General features: G+C 49.5%; 4 protein-coding genes across 26 annotated transcripts in view; 2 read left to right on the top strand and 2 right to left on the bottom strand.

Annotated features, from left to right (window-relative positions):
- Positions 1–21,216, bottom strand: part of LOC102929296 (zinc finger protein 420) — a 37,244-nt gene extending 16,028 nt beyond the window's left edge. For 7 of the 11 annotated variants that reach the window (XR_005223576.2, XR_006287742.1, XM_043537420.1 and 4 more), the window contains exons 1-3: positions 20,839–21,216; positions 16,851–16,932; positions 16,047–16,163 (exon numbers count right to left, since the gene is read on the bottom strand). Coding sequence is in view for 9 of the 11 variants with exons in the window: in XM_043537420.1 (XP_043393355.1) it covers positions 16,047–16,163; positions 16,851–16,932; positions 20,839–21,216 (577 nt within the window). In the remaining 2 variants the exon portion in view is untranslated. Of the gene's footprint in view, positions 1–9,089; positions 9,443–14,311; positions 14,560–16,046; positions 16,164–16,850; positions 17,016–20,838 lie in introns of those variants that run through there. The other 4 variants (XM_037887415.2, XM_043537419.1, XM_043537417.1 and 1 more) reach the window with 4 other exon arrangements.
- The window catches only part of LOC102943236 (zinc finger protein 883), a 2,438,435-nt gene that overhangs the window by 618,350 nt on the left and 1,798,865 nt on the right, over positions 1–21,220 (bottom strand). The gene's annotated exons all lie outside the window — the stretch shown is intronic.
- The window catches only part of LOC114020163 (zinc finger protein 501), a 1,907,800-nt gene that overhangs the window by 121,714 nt on the left and 1,764,866 nt on the right, over positions 1–21,220 (top strand). The gene's annotated exons all lie outside the window — the stretch shown is intronic.
- The window catches only part of LOC119564595 (zinc finger protein 883), a 1,467,279-nt gene that overhangs the window by 529,394 nt on the left and 916,665 nt on the right, over positions 1–21,220 (top strand). The gene's annotated exons all lie outside the window — the stretch shown is intronic.

Below are 21,220 nucleotides of genomic sequence, written 5' to 3'. Positions count from 1 at the left end.
TGTTGCATGTATTAAATGCATTGGTGTATGATCTGATCATATCCTGCCAGCCACCCTTTTTGAATAACAGAAAGGAATGGCCTAATGGGCCAACGGATAGAGATACATCAGCCAGAATCTGTGTCTGGACTGATTTCAAGGCAGTAACAGACCTTTGAGGGTCACCAATTTGTTGTAGATTTAGCATTTTTAAATAAGTAAAAGAATGCCATGATTGTTTTCTTTTGCATTGCAATTTGATATTCCTGTTCAAAATTGTGTGTGTAAATTAATTCTATTTTGTGTGTGAATGACGAATATACGTGTTAATTGGTAAGTGTGAAGGCCATCACTGAACCAGATGTACGAGGGAGGAACTGGAGACAGACACAAGGGCACGAGAAGGCTGCAACTCGCCCCTGGTGAAAAGTCAGAGGAGGGAAGATTGATGACTCTAAAGATGAGAAAGGCCTCTATCAATGGGGACAAGACAGCTGTGATCAAAACTAGCATGGGATAACTCCCTGAGGGACTTGATGAAAGAACAAGATAAAGGATGAGAAGGACAATTTAAGAAAATAAGCACTCATCAAACAACAATTGATTACAGCAAGACAGTGCAAAACTCATTGGTCTCAACGAAGGAAAATCAGTATATAAACAGGGGGCCTTGCCATGAAACTTTGGGTTCGTCCTGCCAAGACTTGTCTGGAGTATCATGTCATGACCAACAGAACCCGGCTCCTCCCTACCCGTGATCAACCTTGCTGGCTGCTAGATTGTTCCAGATTCTGGACTGGTTACTACAACACACACAAACACACTGTCCCGCCAGTCAATGGTGTGACTGAATGCATATACTAATTGTTGTATCTTCAATAAACACAGCATATTGCCTTCTCCCCTGAAAATGATCCTGTGTGCTTCTTATAAGCATAAAATTTTTGGTGGAGAATTGCAAAAGGGTGAAGACATACACTGTGATTGTTGAACATACTGCTAAATATTGCTAAAAGGTATACCTTACATATAAAGTGATCATTCAGGTGTGCACTCCCCCAGTCATAGAAGATCCAGGCAATAGGGGTAGGATTAGAGTTCTAGCTCTGACCTATCTGTTGGGGAAAACTATACAGATAAGGTATACAAAAACTGTCTTGGTATATATACCCCCAGCATGGTTGGCGAGTCCTATGGGCCCATGATGTCTGGGCACCAGTAATATTCCTGGCCCGGGGCCTGGGTCCTGCAATGTTTGGGGCCGTGTCTCTCCCTCAGCCCTATCTTCTGCCACTGGGTCCTTCCCTGTAGAACTGATCAAGAAAATTGTTTTTAATTGTTCACTTTATTAATATAACTTCATAAGTAAAGTTTTATGAATGAAACTACATTCATTCATAAAACCAGGTACCCCAATAATTGGCTAATTGAGTTTCACTTTCAATCCAATTGCTGCTTAAATCACTGAAACTTGCACTGCTTCAACATTGTAACTTCTGTTCACTGTTTGCCATTCCTTACACTTGTCCATGCAGTGTCCCAAACTCCATTTTAAAATGCTCACTTCATTTTTGCAAAACTCTGCTGTAATCTTATTAGTTTAGTTTAGATGTGTGAATGAGGTATGTATGGATGATGGAATCAACCTCCAGCCCCAGCCTGTCCTGATGAAATAAAGTGTAAACATCAACGGCTGAAGATGCAGACAACAGCCCTGACAAAGCAAGAAGAGTGCACCCTCAAAAGAAAAGAACAAAAGTACAACTGAAGAAACATCAAAGCCAGGTCCCAGGCTGAAAGTCATGTCTGCAATTGATGGGTGATCAATCACACCGGACCCAGAGGCAGCGTGACACAGCAAGACCTATAGGCTCTGGATTCAAACTAAAGCCTACAAAAAGGATGGATGAGATGGAAGACTTTGCAGGGTCACATTCTGCTGCCAACATGGAAGGGCATCGGTGCATGCCCAACAGAGACCCAGTTCTTCCTTGTGCCTGGCTTTCCTGGCCAGTTAGCCGCCACAAGCTACGAGGATACATTCAGGACTGGTAACTATCTAGAAGCTGCAGAACATTTGGGGTGTGTGTGTGTGCGTGCGTGTACGTGCGCGCGCATGCATAGGCATTAGATATTAGCTATTGGTCATAAATCAAATTGTGTTATTATAATAAACATGACATCATGTCTTGTCTCCTGAAATGATCCTCTGCAGTTTTGTCTGTACAACATCCCGCGCATCCCTTGGGCCATTTAAAACAGCCTGGGGCCCCCACTCACCACGGCAGTGCAGCTTCCTCCCCCCCATGTGGCTGCCAGCCCCTCTCTGGAGCCCCTGGGTAGTGTGGGTCTATGTCCTGACCCAAGTGCCCCTGCAGCCAATGGGAAGCTGCAGGGGCAGTGCCTGGGGGTAGCAGCACATGGAGACTCCCAGCCTGCCCTGCCTAGGAGCCCCAGGTAACAGCTGCAGCTCCCACAAGAGCTTGCAACCCCCCTTTGCCCCTCAAACTCTCTCCCAGAGCCTGCACCCCCTCCCACCTCCAAGCTCCCACCCAGAGCTTGAATCCCCACCCCCAGCCTACACCCAAACTCAGTCCCAGCACTTGCACCCCTCATCTCCTCCTGCACCCCCAGCCCCTGTCCCAGCCTGGCACCTGCACACAGCACCCAAACTCCCTCCCAGATCCTGCACCCCTCATCCCCTCATAGAATCACAGAATATCAGGGTTGGAAGGGACCTCAGGAGGTCATCTAGTCCAACCCCCTGCTCAAAGCAGGACCAGTCCCCGACTAAATCATCCCAGCCAGGGCTTTGTCAAGCCTGACCGTAAAAACTTCTAGGGAAGGAGATTCCACCACCTCCCTAGGTAACGCATTCCAGTGTTTCACCACCCTCCTAGTGAAAAAGTTTTTCCTAATATCCAACCTAAATCTCCCCCACTGCAACTTGAGACCATTACTCCTTGTTCTGTCATCTGCTACCACTGAGAACAGTCTAGAGCCATCCTCTTTGGAACCCCCTTTCAGGTAGTTGAAAGCAGCTATCAAATCCCCCCTCATTCTTCTCTTCCGCAGACTAAACATCCCCAGTTCCCTCAGCCTCTCCTCATAAGTCATGTGTTCCAGTCCCCTAATCATTTTTGTTGCCCTCCGCTGGACTCTCTCCAATTTCTCCACATCCTTCTTGTAGTGTGGGGCCCAAAACTGGACACAGTACTCCAGATGAGGCCTCACCAATGTCGAATAGAGGGGCCCTCGATCTGCTGGCAATGCCCCTACTTATACATCCCAAAATGCCATTGGCCTTCTTGGCAACAAGGGCACACTGTTGACTCATATCCAGCTTCTCGTCCACTGTCACCCCTAGGTCCTTTTCTGCAGAACTGCTGCCGAGTCATTCGGTCCCTAGTCTGTAGCAGTGCATTGGATTCTTCCGTCCTAAGTGCAGGACTCTGCACTTGTCCTTGTTGAACCTCCTCAGATTTCTTTTGGCCCAATCCTCCAATTTGTCTAGGGCCCTCTGTATCCTATCCCTACCCTCCAGCGTATCTACCTCTCCTCCCAGTTTAGTGTCATCTGCAAACTTGCTGAGGGTGCAATCCACACCATCCTCCAGATCATTTATGAAGATATTGAACAAAACCAGCCTCAGGACCGACCCCTGGGGCACTCCACTTGACACCGGCTGCCAACTAGACATGGAGCCATTGATCACTACCCGTTGAGCCCGACAATCTAGCCAGCTTTCTATCCACCTTATAGTCCATTCATCCAGCTCATACTTCTTTAACTTGCTGGCAAGAATACTGTGGGAGACAGTGTCAAAAGCTTTGCTAAAGTCAAGGAACAATATGTCCACTGCTTTCCCTTCATCCACAGAGCCAGTTATCTTGTCATACAAGGCAATTAGATTAGTCAGGCATGACTTTCCCTTGGTGAATCCATGCTGACTGTTCCTGATCACTTTCCTCTCCTCTAAGTGCTTCAGAATTGATTCCTTGAGGACCTGCTCCATGATTTTTCCAGGGACTGAGGTGAGGCTGACTGGCCTGTAGTTCCCAGGATCCTCCTTCTTCCCTTTTTTAAAGATGGGCACTACATTAGCCTTTTTCCAGTAGTCCGGGACCTCCCCCGATCGCCATGAGTTTTCAAAGATAATGGACAATGGCTCTGCAATCACATCCACCAACTCATTTAGCACTCTCCGATGCAATGCATCCGGCCCCATGAACTTGTGCTCATCCAGCTTTTCTAAATAGTCCCGAACCACTTCTTTCTCCACAGAGGGCTGGTCACCTCCTCCCCATGCTGTGCTGCCCAGGGCAGTAGTCTGGGAGCTGACCTTGTTCGTGAAGACAGAGGCAAAAAAAGCATTGAGTACATTAGCTTTTTCCACATCCTCTGTCACTAGGTTGCCTCCCTCATTCAGTAAGGGGCCCACACTTTCCTTGACTTTCTTCTTGTTGCTAACATACCTGAAGAAACCCTTCTTGTTACTCTTAACATCTCTTGCTAGCTGGAACTCCAGGTGTGATTTGGCCTTCCTGATTTCATTCCTGCAAGCACGAGCAATATTTTTATACTCATCCCTGGTCATTTGTCCAATCTTCCACTTCTTGTAAGCTTCTTTTTTGTATTTAAAAGCAGTAAGGATTTCACTGTTAAGCCAAGCTCGTCGCCTGCCATATTTACTATTCTTTCTACACATCGGGATGGTTTGTCCCTGTAACCTGAATAAGGATTCTTTAAAATACAGCCCTCCTACACTCCCACCCCTTGCCCAAGCCCAGAGCTTACACCCAAACTCCATTCCAGAACCTGCACCCCCCCCGCACTCCCTTCTGTCCACAGACTCCCTCCCAGAACCAGCACCCCCGCCCTCAGCCCAGAGCCAGCACCCAAACTCTGTCCCAGAGCATGCACCCCTCACTCCCTCCTGCACACCCACCCCCTGCCCTAGCCTGGAGCCTGCACCCAGCATCCAAACTCCAACCCAGAGCCTACACACCAACCCCCCTCCCCCACACCCTCTCCTGCACCCCCGCCCTCAGCCCAGAGCCAGCACCCAAACTCTGTCCCAGAGCCTGCACCCCTCACCCCCTCCTACACCCCAGACCTCCTCCCCCCACCCAAACTCCCTCCCAGAGCCATAGGCAGGTGGGGGGTGGGGTTTCGGGGGGCAGAGTTGGGGGGCAGGTTCTGAGCACCACCAAAATTTCTAAAAACCTGCAACCCCAGACCCCTGGTCGAAGAAGTGCTGGGCCATAATGGGGAGGGTTAGAGTCCTCTCTCCTACCCATCTGTTGGGGGAAAATTGCATATGTGAATATACCCTTGGTCATAGCAGGATCGAGCCCAAAGGGTAGGGGGCTTAGCGTTTCTCCCTCCTGCTCTGTCAGGCAGAGTTCTTTTTAGGGGGTAGAGACTTCTGTGTTTTGTAACTCCCAGCATGACCACGGGCAGCGAAAAGTTATAAAGGTAAAATAAATTCATTAAAAAAATATGTTGGGGCAGTATTTTCTATGTGAGACCCAACTCTGAAAGATATAGGAATTTGGGCAGTGTAGTATTTTTTGTCAGTGATATTGTGATGATTTCACAATTTTAAAAGAAATGGTTAAGGAAAGGGACCAGGAGGGGTGGGGGCTCATTGAGGAGCCCACCCTTCTTGCTAAACTGGTAGTGGAACAAAGCCTGTATCCATGAAAAGGGAGGGTTCAGCGAGGAAAGCAGGGTCAGACCCAGAGAAGCAGGTAGGTAACAAATAAAAAAACTGGAAAACAAGTTGGAAGCCCTGAGGGCATAGTGGCAAAAGAAGAAAAAAAAGTAAGTATAGGTCATGGGGAATTCAGATCCTTGGAACAATACTTGGAATGGTGAAATTCGAGTTGATGAAGGTGTCATTTTGTGAGATAAGCAAGCGATTTAAAAAAAAAGAGAGAGTGAGACGTTAACTCTGAAGTGGCTGGAGGGAATTACACAGTTGAACGTTGTAAAAATGTTAAAAAGGAAAAGTGTTATAGAAAGAGAACTCTTAGTTTCTTTGCAGCCATTCTGAAGGAAAAATTGGCCCTTTTCCAAAGGAATGTCTGTAAATAAGCCAGGCAGAGAGACAATCTGATTTAAATCATTTGACTATTTGACTATGAATAATTTAGTCAAATTCGCTAAAAGAACAGAAGGGGTTTCTATTGGAACTTAACTGCCCCCAAATGTATACAAATGTAATCTATGTACAGCTGTGTAAAAATTAAAGCAGTGTAAGGAATATTAAGAAAAAAAAAGAGTGTGTAAATATGTGGAGTGTTTAGGACCTAAAGCAACACTCCCCATTTGTAAAACTCTTGTTTTGTAGGTTTAAGATGAATTGGTTTTGTTTTTAAATAATACCACTAAAATCCATTTGACTCTTTCATTCAAAGTTGCAAAACCGAGAAACACTTTTTGCCAGACACAGGTAACTAGTGTTGTTTCATTTGGTATTTAGCATTTAACTCTTAAGGTACCTTAATGCTTTTTAGTTCAATATCTTTTTAAAAGACCAAAGTCATGGCTGCAGCAGGGCAGTCAAAACCAGGAGAATGGGAAAAAATTCTGGATTTGTTTTTTGGTAACATAATAGCAAATAAGAGCTGTAGTAAAAAAATAAGAAATTAAAAAAAAATAGACAGTACCCCACACTGAGCCTTAAGGTGGTCCAGTGTAATCACACTGTCACTTTGATAAGAGTACATAAAAACTGTGAGCATAAAAGAAACAGTTACACCTTATGTAAAAATTAATATGGTTAATGTTATACAAGTTAAACTATGGAAGGAATGTGCATTTTCCCCAGAACATGTGCAGTGTATATTGTAGAAGGGGTAAAAGAAATGGAAAACATACCATACTACTTAATTAAAATCCTATTAGGGCTCCAAAGGGAGCCACAATAGGTTGTGTTTTCTTTTTCAGATTGCTGTGTCTTTCAGAAGCAGGATTTAAAAGTGAAAAGTAATCAAAACTCTGGTGGAAGTTGACTGTGTCTCTTTTAAGACAGAATCTCAAAGGGTACAACTACGGTATGAAATTATTTCAAAATTATTCTATTTGAATTTTCGGAAACTATTTAATACATTCGGTCTTCTGTGTCCCCACTAAAGTGCGTGAATTCGGTGGACTGCATCCACAGGACCAAGGCTAGCATCGAATGTCAGAGCGGTGCACTGTAGGTAGCTATCCCACAGTTCCCGCAGCCCATTGGAATTCTGGGTTAAGCTCCCAGTGCACGATGGGGCAAAAACATTCTTGCAGGTGTTTCTGGGTGTGTGTCGTCAGTCGCTCCTCCCTTTGTGAAAGCTGTGGCAGACAATCCTTTCGCGCCTTTTTGGCGTGCGGACGCCATACTGCTTTCAGCAGACGGTGCACCGCTGCTCTCAGGCTAATATGAATCCACCTCTCATTTCCTCTCATCTTCCTATGTAATCTCTACTATCTACTCTCTCTCTCTTCCTCATCGAACGCTTCCGCTGCCAACTCTTCTCAGCCCTTCTGAACCAAGCAGCACAGCTTCCGCCGCCAACTCTGCTCTCCCGCTACTGCTGTGCCTCCAAGCTTCTCCATGTTGTCTGTCCTAGGCTCCCACCTCCGTGAAAACTACAGAAGACAACCATTTACCGCCTTTTTTTGGCTGCCGTGAACCGAGCATCACAGTTTCCGCCGCCAACTCTGCTCTCCTATGTTCCCCGCCCTTTTCCCAGGATTACCCGTGCAGATGCCATAGCCATGGAGCCCGATCAGATCTCCGCTGCAGTTCTGACCATTGTAAATACCTCACGCATTATCTAGCAGTATGTGCAGTCCCTGCAAAACCGGGCAAGGAAGCAACGACAGCGCGATTATGATAGTGATGAGGACATGGACACAGACGTTCCCAGAAGCACGGCATGTGGTGATTGGGAGATCATGGTGCTGTTGGGCCAGGTTCATGCCATGGAACACTAACTCTGGGCCCAGCAAACAAGCACAGACTGGTGGGACCGCATAGTGTTGCGGGTATGGGATGATTCCCAGTGGCTGAGAAACTTTTGTATGCATAGGGCCACTTTCGTGGAACTCTGTGACTTGCTGTCCCCTGCCCTGAAATGCAAAGACACCAAAATGAGAGCAGCCCTCACAGTTGGGAAGCGAGTGGCCATAGCCCTGTGGAAGCTTGCAATGCCCGACAGCTACCAGTCAGTCAGGAATCAGTTTGGAGTGGGCAAATCTACTGTGGGGGCTGCTGTGCTGCAAGTAGCCAACGCAATCATTGACCAGCTGCTATCAAAGGTAGTGACTTTGGGAAATATGCAGACCATTGTGGATGGCTTTAATGCGCTGGGGTTCCCTGACTGCGGCGGGGTGATAGATGGAATGCATATCCCTATCTTGGCCCCGGAACACCGGGGTAGCCAGTACATAAACCGCAAGGGGTCCTTTTCCATGGTGCTGCAAGTACTGTGGATCACAAGGGACGTTTCACCGACATCAACGTGGGATGGCCAGGAAAGGTGCATGACGCTCACATCTTCAGGAACTCTGGTCTGTTTGAACAGCTGCAGGAAGGAACTTACTTCCCAGACCAGAATATTACTGTTTGGGGGGTGTTGAAATGCCTATAGTTATCCTTGAGGACCCAGCCTACCCCTTAATGAGATGGCTCATGAAGCCGTACACAGGCACCCTGGACAGTAGTCAGGAGCTGTTCAACTACAGGCTGAGCAAGTGCAGAACGGTGGTAGAATGTGCTTTTGGACGTTTGAAAGTGCGCTGGCGCAGTTTACTGACTCTGTTAGATCTCAGCACAACCAATATTCCAATTGTAACTGCTGCGTGTTGTGTGCTCCACAATATCTGTGAGAGTAAGGGGGAGACATTTATGGCAGGGTGGGAGGTTGAGGCAACTCACCTGGCAGCCAATTTCGCAGCCAGCCAGCCAACAGGGCAATTAGAAGAGCACAGCAGGGCGCGTTGCACATCAGAGAAGCATTGAAAGCCAGCTTCATGACTGGCCAGGGTACGGTGTGACAGTTGTGTTTGTTTCTCTTGAAGTTACCCACTCCCTATATATATGAAAGGAAGCAAAGTCACAATTGTTTAAAAAATGTTCTTTATTATTTGTTGCACAAACATTGAGAGAAATCAGAAGCTAGATGGGGGAGGGAGGTATTGGGTTAGGGGGGTGTCGGAGGAGGGAAGAACAAGCTCCCCCATGAACTTGAACATAGCATCCTGACTGCTATCATCACTCACGTCCCTCCTCTCTTCGTATTCATGTAACATTTTACGTGACTCCGCAATTGTTTGCCTCCACGCATTCAACTGGGCCCTATCAGTGCATGAGGACTCAGCAAACCTGTCATCCCGAGTTCGTTTTTTTGCCTTCTAATATGGACCAGCCTCTGGGACGGAGGAGATAGGGGCCGCGTTGAAACATTTGCACCTGCTGTGGGAGGAGAAAAAGGGAGGGCAGTATTTTAAAAGATACATTTTAGAGAACAAAGGGGACGCTCTTTCTCAGTGAAACAGGCAATTCATAGTACACAGCACATGTTCTTTCTGTACAAGGTCTCATTTTGCCTCTTATACTGAAGTGCCTGCCACTTTGGTGTGAGTAAGCCATCACATGCGGCCGGGCAACAGAGTTCAGCTTGCAGGAAGCCATGGTAAGTCCTAGGGGCACACGGGGTTCTGCTTCTTCTGCATTCCTTTCAATGCTTTCAAACTGCTGGGCCCCCTTTTCCATAGCAAGCAATGCCTGGTGGGTTTGCCATATAAAAGGAGGGCCTGCGGTCTCTCTGGGATGATCGCTTCACACAACACCCTCCCCCCCCCACACCCCTCGTGGCTCCGATGAGGCTCTGAGCAGGGATGAGCCCTTTAAACTAAATGCGAACAGTCCAGCGTGGCTGGGTTTCCCCCCACCGCGTGGCTCCAATCAAGCTCTCACTCACCAGAAGTGCCTTCTTCAGGGTCATGGTCCAGGAGCCTGCCTTGGGAGTGGGGAGAGGCTATTGGCTCCAGCGTTAAGAATAGTTCCTGGCTGGGGGGAAAACAGATTCCCCACTTGCAGCCTGTGCATTGTCCTCCTCCTCCTCTTCGTCCTCCAAAAACTCATCCTCCTTGCTCTGAACTACTCCCCCCTTGCAGGTGTCCACGGACAGTGGTGGGGTAGTGGTGGTGTCACCCCGCATAATTACATGCAGCTCACGGTAGAAGCGGTATGTATGTGGCTGTGACCAGAGCGCCCGTTCACCTCCCTGGCTTTTTGGTACAGTTGCCTGAACTCCTTGATTTTTGAATGACACTGCTCTGTGTCCCTGGAAGAGCGTCTTTCCATCATGGCCCTGGAGACTTTAGTGTATGTATTTGCGCTCCTTTTTTTGGAACGTAGCTCTGCTATAACAGATTCATCTCCTCAACATGTGATGAAATCCAGTACCTCCCATTTGGACGATGCTGGAGCTCGTCTGTGAATCCGGGACTGTGTGGTCTCTTGTGATGGTGGACTCTGCATGGTCGCCTGTGATGGTGGACCGTGCTGATGGTCACCTGTGCTGATGGTGACCAAACAGGAAATTCAAAAGTTCCCAGGGCTTTTTCTGCCTACCTGGCTAGTGCATCAGAGTTGAGAGTGTTGTCCAGAGCGGTCACAAGGGAGCATTCTGGGATAGCTCCCGGAGGCCAATAACGTCAAATTGCGGCCACAGTACCTGTAACCTGGAACTGCGATCTCTATTTTAGCACTATTCCACTTGCTGAGGTGGAGTACAGAAATCGGATTAAAGAGCCCTTTAAATCAAAAAAACTGGTGTGGTCGTGTGGACGGAATCAGTTTTATTTCAAAGTAACTCGGCTAATTCCAAAACAACCACATACTGTAGACCAGGCCTAAGCTGCGAATGTCTTTAAATCCAAAAGCAAGCCAAAAAGCATCTGTGTTAATATAAATTACCTAACTGATAAAGGAAGAAAAGAACAGCCCATAAAGGGCAGCACAAAGTCATCAAACCAAAGGACAAGAAGGGAGACAGGTAGATCAGAGGAAGGTAAAGGCACTAGTAATGCCGGCCCCTACCAACGCCCACTCTTTAAGAGTACTGTTAGGAGGACTCAATTTTCTTAGACAACCCATTTATAAATATGCTAAAGTAACTCACTCATTATGGAAACTGATACAAAGACAAAATGGGAATGGGGAAAAACAGCAAGACACCGCTTTAACCCTGCTGAAACAGAAGGCTCTCACAGCCCCCGCCCTGCATCTCCCTGATGAATCACACCCTTTTTTTAAAAAAAACAAATGAATGTTTGGTAGCTAATAGCATGGCCCTGGCTGCCACACTGTTACAAAATATTAAAAAAGGAAACCTTAAAATGGGAAAAAGGGGTCACTCACTAAAATCAAAATGGATAGGCCCTTACTCCATAGTGGATCCTCTTAGCCCACTGGTATACCACATTAAAAAAAAAGCAACAAATGGCAATGGGTACATGTGATGAAGCGGGACTGTTCTTAATGTTTCCTCTGAATAGTGTGGGGGTGCCTCAATTTCCCCTATGCAGTTCTTAAGTATCTAGGGGGTGGGGTAAGGGTGTATGATCGTTGCAGAGCCCTAGAGGGCAGGTGTGTGCAGGGGTCTGGACACAGAGAATGGCCAACACCCTGTTTCCTGGGAACTGGTGGCCTGGCCCTTCCTCCTGCAAGGTGAGAGCTAAAGGGTTGGAGAACAAAGGACTCAGGTGACCTCCTGGCCCGGGAAAGGGACAAAGCCCAGAGGAGGAGGGGCTGGAGAGAGTTTCAGTTTGGGGCTGGCTGGGGACTTGGAGTGAAGTGCAGACGGGGTTGCCTGGCTCACTGCCCCCCAAAATGGACCCAGCTGAGGAGTCCTGTTCTCTGCACCTACAAGCTCTGTTTTAGACCATGTTCCTGTCATCTAATAAACCTCTGTTTTACTAGCTGGCTGAGAGTCACGTCTGACTGCGGAGTTGGGGGGCAGGACCCTCTGGCTTCCCCAGGACCCTGCCTGGGTGGACTCACTATGGGAAGCACACGGAGGGACAGAGGATGCTGAATGCTCCGAGGTCAGACCCAGGAAGGTGGAAGCCGTGTGAGCTGTATGTCCTGAAGACAGTCTGCTCACAGAAAGGAGACTTCCCCAGAGTCCTGCCTGGCTTCATGGGAAGCAGTTCCAGAGCATTGCCCGGGGACTCAGTGACACTAACTGTTAAACCCTTAGGAAATTCCAATATATATGCCTGAAAAATAGGAGTTAAAATTGAGGGTTCCTATGAAAATACAACCTGGAGTTTCAGCTACCCACAATTACCGTATCAGTAAAACAAGCCTGTTAAAACAGAAACAATACTAACAGTTATTGTGGAATACTGTCCAATACCCCATAGTAAATTAAACCTATGGTTCCCGGACACATGCACCAAAACCTGGACCAAAAAATATGCATTCGAAAAACTCACTGGACCCAATGGAAAAAAAAAAATCACTATATAAACAGGGTGCCTTGATATGAAACTTTAGGTTCGTCCTGCCAAGATTCCCCGGAGCATAGTGTTGCGACCAACAGAATACAGCTCCTCCCTACCCGTGATCAACCTAGCTGGCCACTAGATTGATCCGGACTCTGGACTCGTAACAATAACATTGACTGGCAGGGCAGTGTATGCATGTGTGCGTGTGTTGGGGGGGGGTGTAACTGAATGAGTATATTAATTGTTGTATCTTCAATAAATGCAGCATATTGCCTTTTCCCCTGAAAAAGATCCCATGTGCTTCTTATAAGTATAAGGATATGAAATTATGAGAATTGTGTAGTATGGTTGTCACTAAAACATGCTGTAAATTGGGGGGAATCGGCCAGATATTAGCTCCCCAGAGGCAACAGCAAGGAAAGTAACCAACGCCCGGGCGGGGTGTCAACCCATCAACAGCCATTGTGCAGCAAGGGAGCTATCATGCAATGACTCACCTGCATGAGGCCACACCAGGAGAATTGCTCAACCTTGCTTGGATAGACTCAGAAATGCTCATCTGACTCTGAAGCGGCGGGGGGGGGAGGTGGGGGGGTCGCAAATCCACGAGGGAAGAAAGGACATGATAAAAGGGAGACACATTTGCCATGCTGGCTCTCTCTCTTCCACCTACATCTACAGACACCACCACCACCAAGCAACTGAAGCACTGATCAAAGGGGAGAGCCTGACTGAAAAGTAACCAGCCAGCCTGTGGTGAGAAGCATCTAAGTTTGTAAGGACACTGAAAGTGTTAAGATCAGCTTAGAATGGGTTTTGCTTTTATTTCATTTGACCAAATCAGCCTTGTTATGCTTTGACTTATAATCACTTAAAATCTATCTTTACAGCTAATAAATCTGTCTGTTTACTCTTCCTGAAGCAGTGTGTCTGGTTTGAAGTGTGTCAGAGGCTCCGCTTGGGATAACAAGCCTGGTACATATCAATTCTTTTGTTAAATTGACAAACTTATATAAGCTTGCAGCATCCAGTGGGCATTACTGGACGCTGCAAGACGGAGGTTCCTAGGGTTGTGTCTGGGACCGGAGATACTGGCTAGTGTCATTCACTTGCAAGTAGCTGGGAGCAGCTTACATACCAGAGGCCGTGCGTGAACAGCCCAGGAGTGGGGGTTCTCACAGCAGAGCAGGGTAAGGCTGGCTCCTAGAGTCAAGGATTGGAGAGGCCTAGCAGATGACCAGTGCAGATAACACCAGAGGGGAACGTCACACCAGTGTGTTTGGATTAAAGTCTGTGGGGAATTCCGTTTGGGATAACAAGGCTGGTGCATGTCATTTTCCACTGCTGAAATGAAAGATTTAATATGAGCTTGTGCTGTTCAGTAGTGTGCTGGATGGTGCAAGAGGCACATTTCTGGGGGAAAGTCTGGCACTTGACAATTTGCTGGTGTTCTCCTGAGGTGTAATTCATGAGTGTCTGGCTAGCAGCACTCAGTACCGTGTAGCTGGGAGAGAGTTACATGCTGGAGACGGGGTGTTTACTGGCCAAGAGAGGCTGTTCTCACAGTCAAACAGTGGAAAAGGTACCCCAGGTTGGAGAACTGAGTGGATACAACTGTTCAACAGTCCAGACTGTACTCTGGGTAATGTCACAGAAACTCATTATAACAGAGCCTCTTACAACGCAGAGAAAATAAATCCATGTCTCAGAAATTGAAGACTCCAGACAGAGGATAAGTCTCCCTGGAACTGCTTCTTGCAGAGAGAGAGAGGTCCAGACACAATGAGAGAGTCCTGGGGAAGCTGGGAACAGTAAGAATGGGCTGGTGGGGTTCAGTGGAGAAAAGGAACAGGAAGGGCAGGGATATCACTGAATGCAGGATCTCAGCAGTACTAGATGTCAGGATAGCACATACTGCAGCCCATTGGAAAACATAATCCCAACTATACATATAAAATGATAGTGTCTAAATTAGTCGTTTCCACTCAAGAGACAGATCTTGGAGTCATTGTGGCGAGTTCTCTGAAAACATCCACTCAATGTGCAGCAGCCGTCAAAAAAACAACCAGAACGCTGGAATCATTAAGAAAGGGATAGATAATAACAGAGAAAATATCATATTGCCCCTATATAAATCCATGGTACACCCACATCTTGAATACTGGGAGCAGATGTCATCACCCCATCTCAAAAAGAGATATATTGGAATTGGAAAAGGTTCAGAAAAGGGAAACAGAAATGATTAAGGGGAGGGAACAGATTCCATACGTGGAGAGATTAAAAAGACTGGAACTTTTCAGCTTGGAAAAGAGACGAAGAAGAGGAGATATGATAGAAGTCTATAAAATCAAGACTGCTGTAGAGAAAGTAAATAATGAACTGTTATTTACTCCTGCTCCTAACACAAGAACTGGGAGTCGCCCAACTAAAGTACTAGGCAGCAGATTTAAAACAAACCAAAGGAAGCATTTCTTCACACAATGGACAATCAACCTGCTGAACTCTTTGCCAGAGGAAGTTGTGAAGGCCAAGTCTATAACAGTGTTCAAAAAAAGAACGAGATACATTCATGGAGGATAGGTCCATGAACAGCCATTAGCCGGGATGGTGTCCCTAACCACTGATTGCCAGAACCTGTGGAATGGATGACAGGTGATGGATCACTTGTTGATTCCCTGTTCTGTTCAGTCCCTCTGGGACACCTGGCATTGGCCACTGTCAGGAGACATGATACTGGGCTACATGGACGTTTGATCTGACCCAGCATGGCCGGATTTATGTGCTAGGGAATCTAGTGAGTCCAGTGCAATGGGAAGGAGTATGAAAGTCCCTGGCTGTGGAGAACACTGGGAAATTAGAAGCTATAATTCAGGAGTAACAGACTCTAATTAGTCTGGAAAGGCAGACTGTGAAACATAAGAATCAGGTCATGTGACTTCAGGAATGCTGCACTCCAAGATCCAAAGAGCTTGCAGAGAAGAGAGATTGTGGCTATTGCACATGGTGAAGGGGGAGCAAAGACTCTCCAGGTCTCAAGCAGTTTCACTACCAACCTAGGCCATTTTCCCATGTAGACCAGTGAGGAGTTGTATCATCTGTAATCCTGGCTGAGTTTCAATGTTCTGCTGCTGGAGCTCCCTTTTCTGGATGCTCCCAGCCAGCATTCAAGGACGGCCTGAGTGTCTGTATGATCAGTAACCCTGGACCAGCAGCTCTGACTCCAGCCGCCTGCTTGTTACACCCCAAGCACATTCTGGTCCGGGTGGAGAAGGCTCAGGGTTTGAGAGAAGGCCAAGGGTAGGAACCTTCTGTTCATTATGCTGAACCTAACCCCCAGTTTTACTTGAGCAAACAGGAGATATTTGACAGTGTGCGATACTGCTCCTGTGCTCTGTTCCCGAAGTGTTCTGTAGGAGGAGAGGGTAGAGTGGTATTGTATGTGTCAGTGGCATGTTGAGGTGATGCAGAAACAGGACAGAGAAGAGGTAGCATTGTGGGGGTGGCGTGAACCTTATCTCTTCATTTCCCCTCCTAATAACCAAGGGCACAGAAATCCTTACCCAGCGAGGTCACATTCTCATAGTTCTTCTGCATGTCTTCTCTGTAGAGGGCTCTCTGAGCGGGGTCCACCAGAGCCCGCTCTTCTACACAGCCACCTCCTCGAAGGTCACCGGCCTCTGAAAGAGCAAGAGTCCCACATTCAGTACCAGCTGCCCCATTCACAGCCCCACTATTCGGGGGGAGAGGAGCCAATCAAATGGAAGCTCTGGGCGGCTCACAGTCAACGGAGTCCCACCCCCACCGTGCTCAGAGCACCCAGAAAACACCAGGGTATATAGACGAAGAGAGAGCCCCTCCTCTCTCCCAGCAGATCCATCACACACCTACTAGCCACAGCCTGATACAGGAGATGGAGCCCCTAGCAGGGTCCAGGGAGAGCTCCCTGGTTGGAAGCCCAACACCCTCCTCCTTGTCAGGAGCTGGATATGAAGGGAGGGGCAGCTGGTGGGTGCCCCTTTCATATCTCAGAGCAGCCGCTGATTAGTCAGGTCAGGCTCCAGCACTATGAGTCTGGTCAGTTTTCCCAGCTCCATGTAGGTGGGTTATTTTCTGTTTCACAAATTAGGGCATTTCCACCTCCGAACCTCATGGGTCTGTTCCTCGAATCTAGGCCACTTATTAAACAATTCCCAGCAGGTCTGCCACCCCCCGTCCTTGTCCCTTTCTCCACCCTGTGCATTTCCTGCCCCGCTCCAACCTCCAAACCAGACGGTGCAAAGCTTCCCCTCTCCGGCGTATTTGCTGCCCCTCCCCCTCCTGCAGGACCCCACCAGCAAACCCCACCCCCCCAAAATAATCCCCACCTGAACTGGCTCCACTGCAGCCATTTCTCTCCCCTGTCCCATGGGAGGACGGGATCAGCTGGAGCGAAACGTGTTCTGCAGCCTGGCAGGGCGAGAAGGGTGGTTGTGGAGGTTTCACAACAGGCTTTAGTTCATTTCACAGCACGATTCCCCCAGGCCCTTTCCCTGCAGACAGACAGACACCCTAGATTCTGCCATGCTGGGAAAATGCTTGATCTCTTTATTACAGTGTAAACCTGGCCCCTCCTGCCAGGCTACGCCCATAGACACATTTTTAAACTCCCTTCTCTCATCCTGTAACAAAGTCTCTCAATACAATGCTAGAAAAAAGCAGAACCAAAGGAGTCCCTTTCGAGATTCCCTCTGACACTGACCCCAGGGCAGCCACACCCCAGCAGGAGGGATATGGGGTCAGGAACTGGGTTTTCCTCTGGCTGATCCTCATCTTGTCCACAGGAAAGTGACTCTACCTAGGGTGCAGTAATACATCTGTCTGGGCAGATTAGCGATCTGGAAATCTCTCTTGAAACTCTTCTTTCCCAAGGCCCTTTTCAGTCTCTCTTTCTCCTTCTATCTCCTTTTCCCTGTCCCCTCTCCCTGCCCATCTGGTAGAAAAGTCCCATTCCTGGGTTGTTTGCTCCCCATGGCTGGATTGTTCCTGCAATTGCTAATGGGAAGAGAAATGACCGGGAGAGGGACTGTTTGTGTAGAGTCATTTTAATGCCAGACACCAGCATTTTCCCTTGGTTTCCTTCAGTTACCTGGAGTCTCTGGCTCAGAATTTAGTATTAACAGGGCCCAGGGCTGCCCTAGGGGGCTAGTACCAGCTGGAGAAAGTCCTCACCTGGGCCGGGCAGAGAAGAAGCTTTAATTAAAGTCACTTCCCAGCACAGAACCCCTGGTGGGGGAGCAGCAGCTGCTCAGCCCGGTCTCCCAGATCGCAATGGAGGCTGCAGGGTCTGACCAGGAAGCTGAACCCCAATATCCTGAGCAGAGAGGGACAGAGCGTATGAGCAGCCTTCCCTCCTTTAGCTCTCTGGGGAGAGCAGCTAATGAGAGACCCTCCTCACAGGGAGAATTGCTAATCTCATTTGCCCCACTGTCCATCTGGAGTCACTCCTTGACTTTCCATGCAGTGGGACTCTGGATTAACAATGGTCTCAATGAAACCAGATTTCAGAACGAATGAGTCCAGAATGCTGTGGAAGAGACCATTGTGTGGTCGGGCTAACCCCCTTCCCACCTTCCTCACCCCCCAGATCTAGGACTGGGGACACGATTTCTCCAACAGAACAGGAAGTTCCTGCAGTTTTCAAGAGGGGAGAGAAGCAAAATCTGTGATTTCACCTCACAGTGTTTGGTAAGTGGATAGAAAGTTACCATAGTGACTGGGTGTGGATGGGAAATGCCCCCATGATTCTGGCACAAGCTGATCAGGAAGAAGGAGGGAGGTCAGGAGCAGCCCCCAGAGCCCCCAGCCACTCCTCAGTACCCAGAGCCCAGACCCCCCCGCTGGGAAATCAGTCCCTCACTGCTTGCCTGGGATTCCCCCACTGCCTGCCCAGGACCCCTGCCTGCCATCCAGCAGGATCTGCCATGATGTTTGCCTGGGACCCCCCCCCCAAGCAGGGCCCCGTGATGCTTTACAGCGGGATCCTCACTCTGCTTGCCTGGCATCCCCGACCTACTGCTGGGGATCTCTCCCCAGTTCTGTGCACTGGGCATGACAACGATCCCAGGAGCCAGTGGGGGAAGCCCAGACAGAGCACCAGGCACCCTCTAACCCCCTGACCCACCTCCCCAAGAGACACCCACCCCCACTGTTCTGCAGCCAACAGGCCCCCAGGGATACCTACCTCCAGGACACAAAGCCTCAAGGCTGGGAACATCAGAACCACCCCCAAACTCCCAAACCTCCAGAACCAACTAACCTGACTTGGGTACCCCCTGCCCAGCCAGCCAGAAGCCTCCCCCTACCACAATGCACCTTCAGCTCCAGCTGTAATCTCCCCATACACTCACACAACAATAGTGTTACCTCAGTGTCTGATAAGTGAATAGAAATTTATCACTGCCCTGCTGCTGCCCAATCACACAGGCAGAGTGAGACCTGGGGGACACTTCTTCAACAGGAGAAGGGAAGCCATGGAGGGGCCAAAATAGGTAAGAAATTTCCATGCCCTGTCACTAGCAAATAATGGCCACCATGGATCCACCCCAGAGGTGGCTACATCTTAGCACTGCGGGAAGCAACCCCTCACGGAGACCCTTTGTCATGGGGTTTGGGATACTTCTGGACCCACGCTGCACTTAAAGGGACCTCCTCATCCCAGGCCAGATGGAGAAAAGAAAAGGGTCCAGCCACCTCTCCTGTTACCAGGTGGGGGCCACTGATCCCCCAAACACAGCAAGGCCTCTGCATTTGAGGCGTATTAAATACGTGGCTGGTCTCTTTCATCGGCAAACATTTTAACAGAGATAAAGGGGGGAAACAAATGATTCGCAAAGGAGAGGGGAAAGATGATCACTGGGCAATTTAACTCCCTGCAACCTCCAGGATGGAAGACTCAGGGCCACAGGTTCCCCTCAAGAAAGGAGAAGTTGGTGGGATTTAGAGACATGGGGAACAGCCCAAATCTCGAGAGGATTTTTAATTGACATTTGATAATGACATAGAAAGAGGGAAAAGCTGAGATTTGAGATCAGTGTTCAGAAATGAAAGAGAAAGGGTGGAAATCTGAAGGATTTTGGACTCATTTTTGCAAATTATAGAGAGGAAAATGATAGGGATTTTTTATCACTTGTTGATATCAGGTAAAAGCTGAGTGTATTTCCCATCAATATTTGATAAATTAATAGAGCGGAAATGGGCAACACTGGCAAGTATTTTATATCCAAATTCAAGAATCTGAGAAAAGGTGTAAATCTGAGAAATCTGAAAAAAGGTGTAAGGGGGGGGGAATCTCAGGGCACGTTCGAAGAGAAACGGACAACTAGAGACAAGTGGGGCAAATGGTTAGGGTATTTTAGATCTATCTTTGAGATTTGCGGAGACTACGGGTCACGAACTACGCAACTGATATCATGAGGAAAAAAACCCACCAAGATCGGAGGGGATTTTTATATATTATAGGAGGAGTGGGAAAGGGGGACTGGTTGGCTGGATTTTAAGTGACTGTCCAATACATAAACAGAAAGTGATGGTCCCCCCCACTGCCCCCGTTCCCCTGGGCAGCAGGGAGCCCTCGGAGGGGCTGATTGAAGAGGGCGGGGGGGGGGGAGCTGGAGGGCTCCCTGGGGGAGGGGAGGGGGCGGCAGTGGGGGATGGGGAGGTGGGGGGCAGGTGGGGGCTGGGGGCAGCGGTGCTGCGGTTGGGGGGCAGCAAGTGGGACTGGGAAGCCGGGATCGGGGGCAGCCCCAGGGGGGACACGGGCCCCTCCCTTCCCCGCCCCGGCAGAGACCCGGCGTCTCCTCCCACCCCCACGCCGGGGGCAGCCAGGTTGGGGGATGGCTCCGGGCTCCAACTTCCCCCGACACCGGGACAAATCGCTGCGGATCAAACGGGGGGGGGGGGAATCCCGCCGCCCCCCCCCAGGAGGAGAGTTTCAATGGACATGTGAGGAGGAGGGAGAGACGTGGGGGGGGGGGGGGATCAGGGGAGACGAGAGAGCGGATGGGGGGGGGGGGGGAGTTTACAGCCACGTGGGAGCTACCGAGAGAGAAAAGGGGAGAACTGGGGGCATTTGTGTCCGGGGGGGGGGGGGGGGGGAGGGGCACAAACAGGGACAGGATCCAAATAACTCCCCCCCCGCCCCCAACTTACCCCCCGGGAATTTCCTGGCTGCACAGAGACAGTTCACCCCCCCCCCCGACACCCCCCTCCCCCCAGGGGACCCCCCCGCCGGGCCCCAGTCTCTGCCCCCCCCATCCCAGCCGTGCCGGGGGCAGAGTCACTTTCCTGCCCCCCCCCGCGGGGTCTCCCACTCACCGGGGCGGGGGCGCGCAGAGCCCGGGGGCGGGTCCCGGCTGGAGAAAGCCCCCCCCGGCCGGGCACGGAGGGGTTAATGACGGGCCCCCCCAGCACGGAGCGCGGGCAGCAGCAAAGCCCCGCCCCCCACTCGGGGCTGAGTTCTCCCGGCCCCGCCCCCCAGCTCCGCCAGTTCCTGCCTGGGTTTGCGCGGGTTGGAGAGGGCGGAAGCGCCCTCCCAAGGCAGGCTGGGAGATGTAGTTCCAGACTCTCCCGGGAGCGGAAGTGACGCGCGAGCCGGGCTGCGGCGGGGCGCTGCGGCTCTGCCGGGCTCGTGCGGGGCCGTTGGAGCCTCTCCCGGAGCCGGAGGAGGGTTTTGTCTCTCCCGGCTCTGGGCATGCGC

This window comes from Chelonia mydas, chromosome 28, assembly GCF_015237465.2.
Source record: "Chelonia mydas isolate rCheMyd1 chromosome 28, rCheMyd1.pri.v2, whole genome shotgun sequence".
NCBI classification, from domain to species: Eukaryota; Metazoa; Chordata; order Testudines; family Cheloniidae; genus Chelonia; species Chelonia mydas.
Note: the sequence above shows the minus strand (reverse complement) of the source record. Positions and strands in the feature narration are given on the sequence as shown.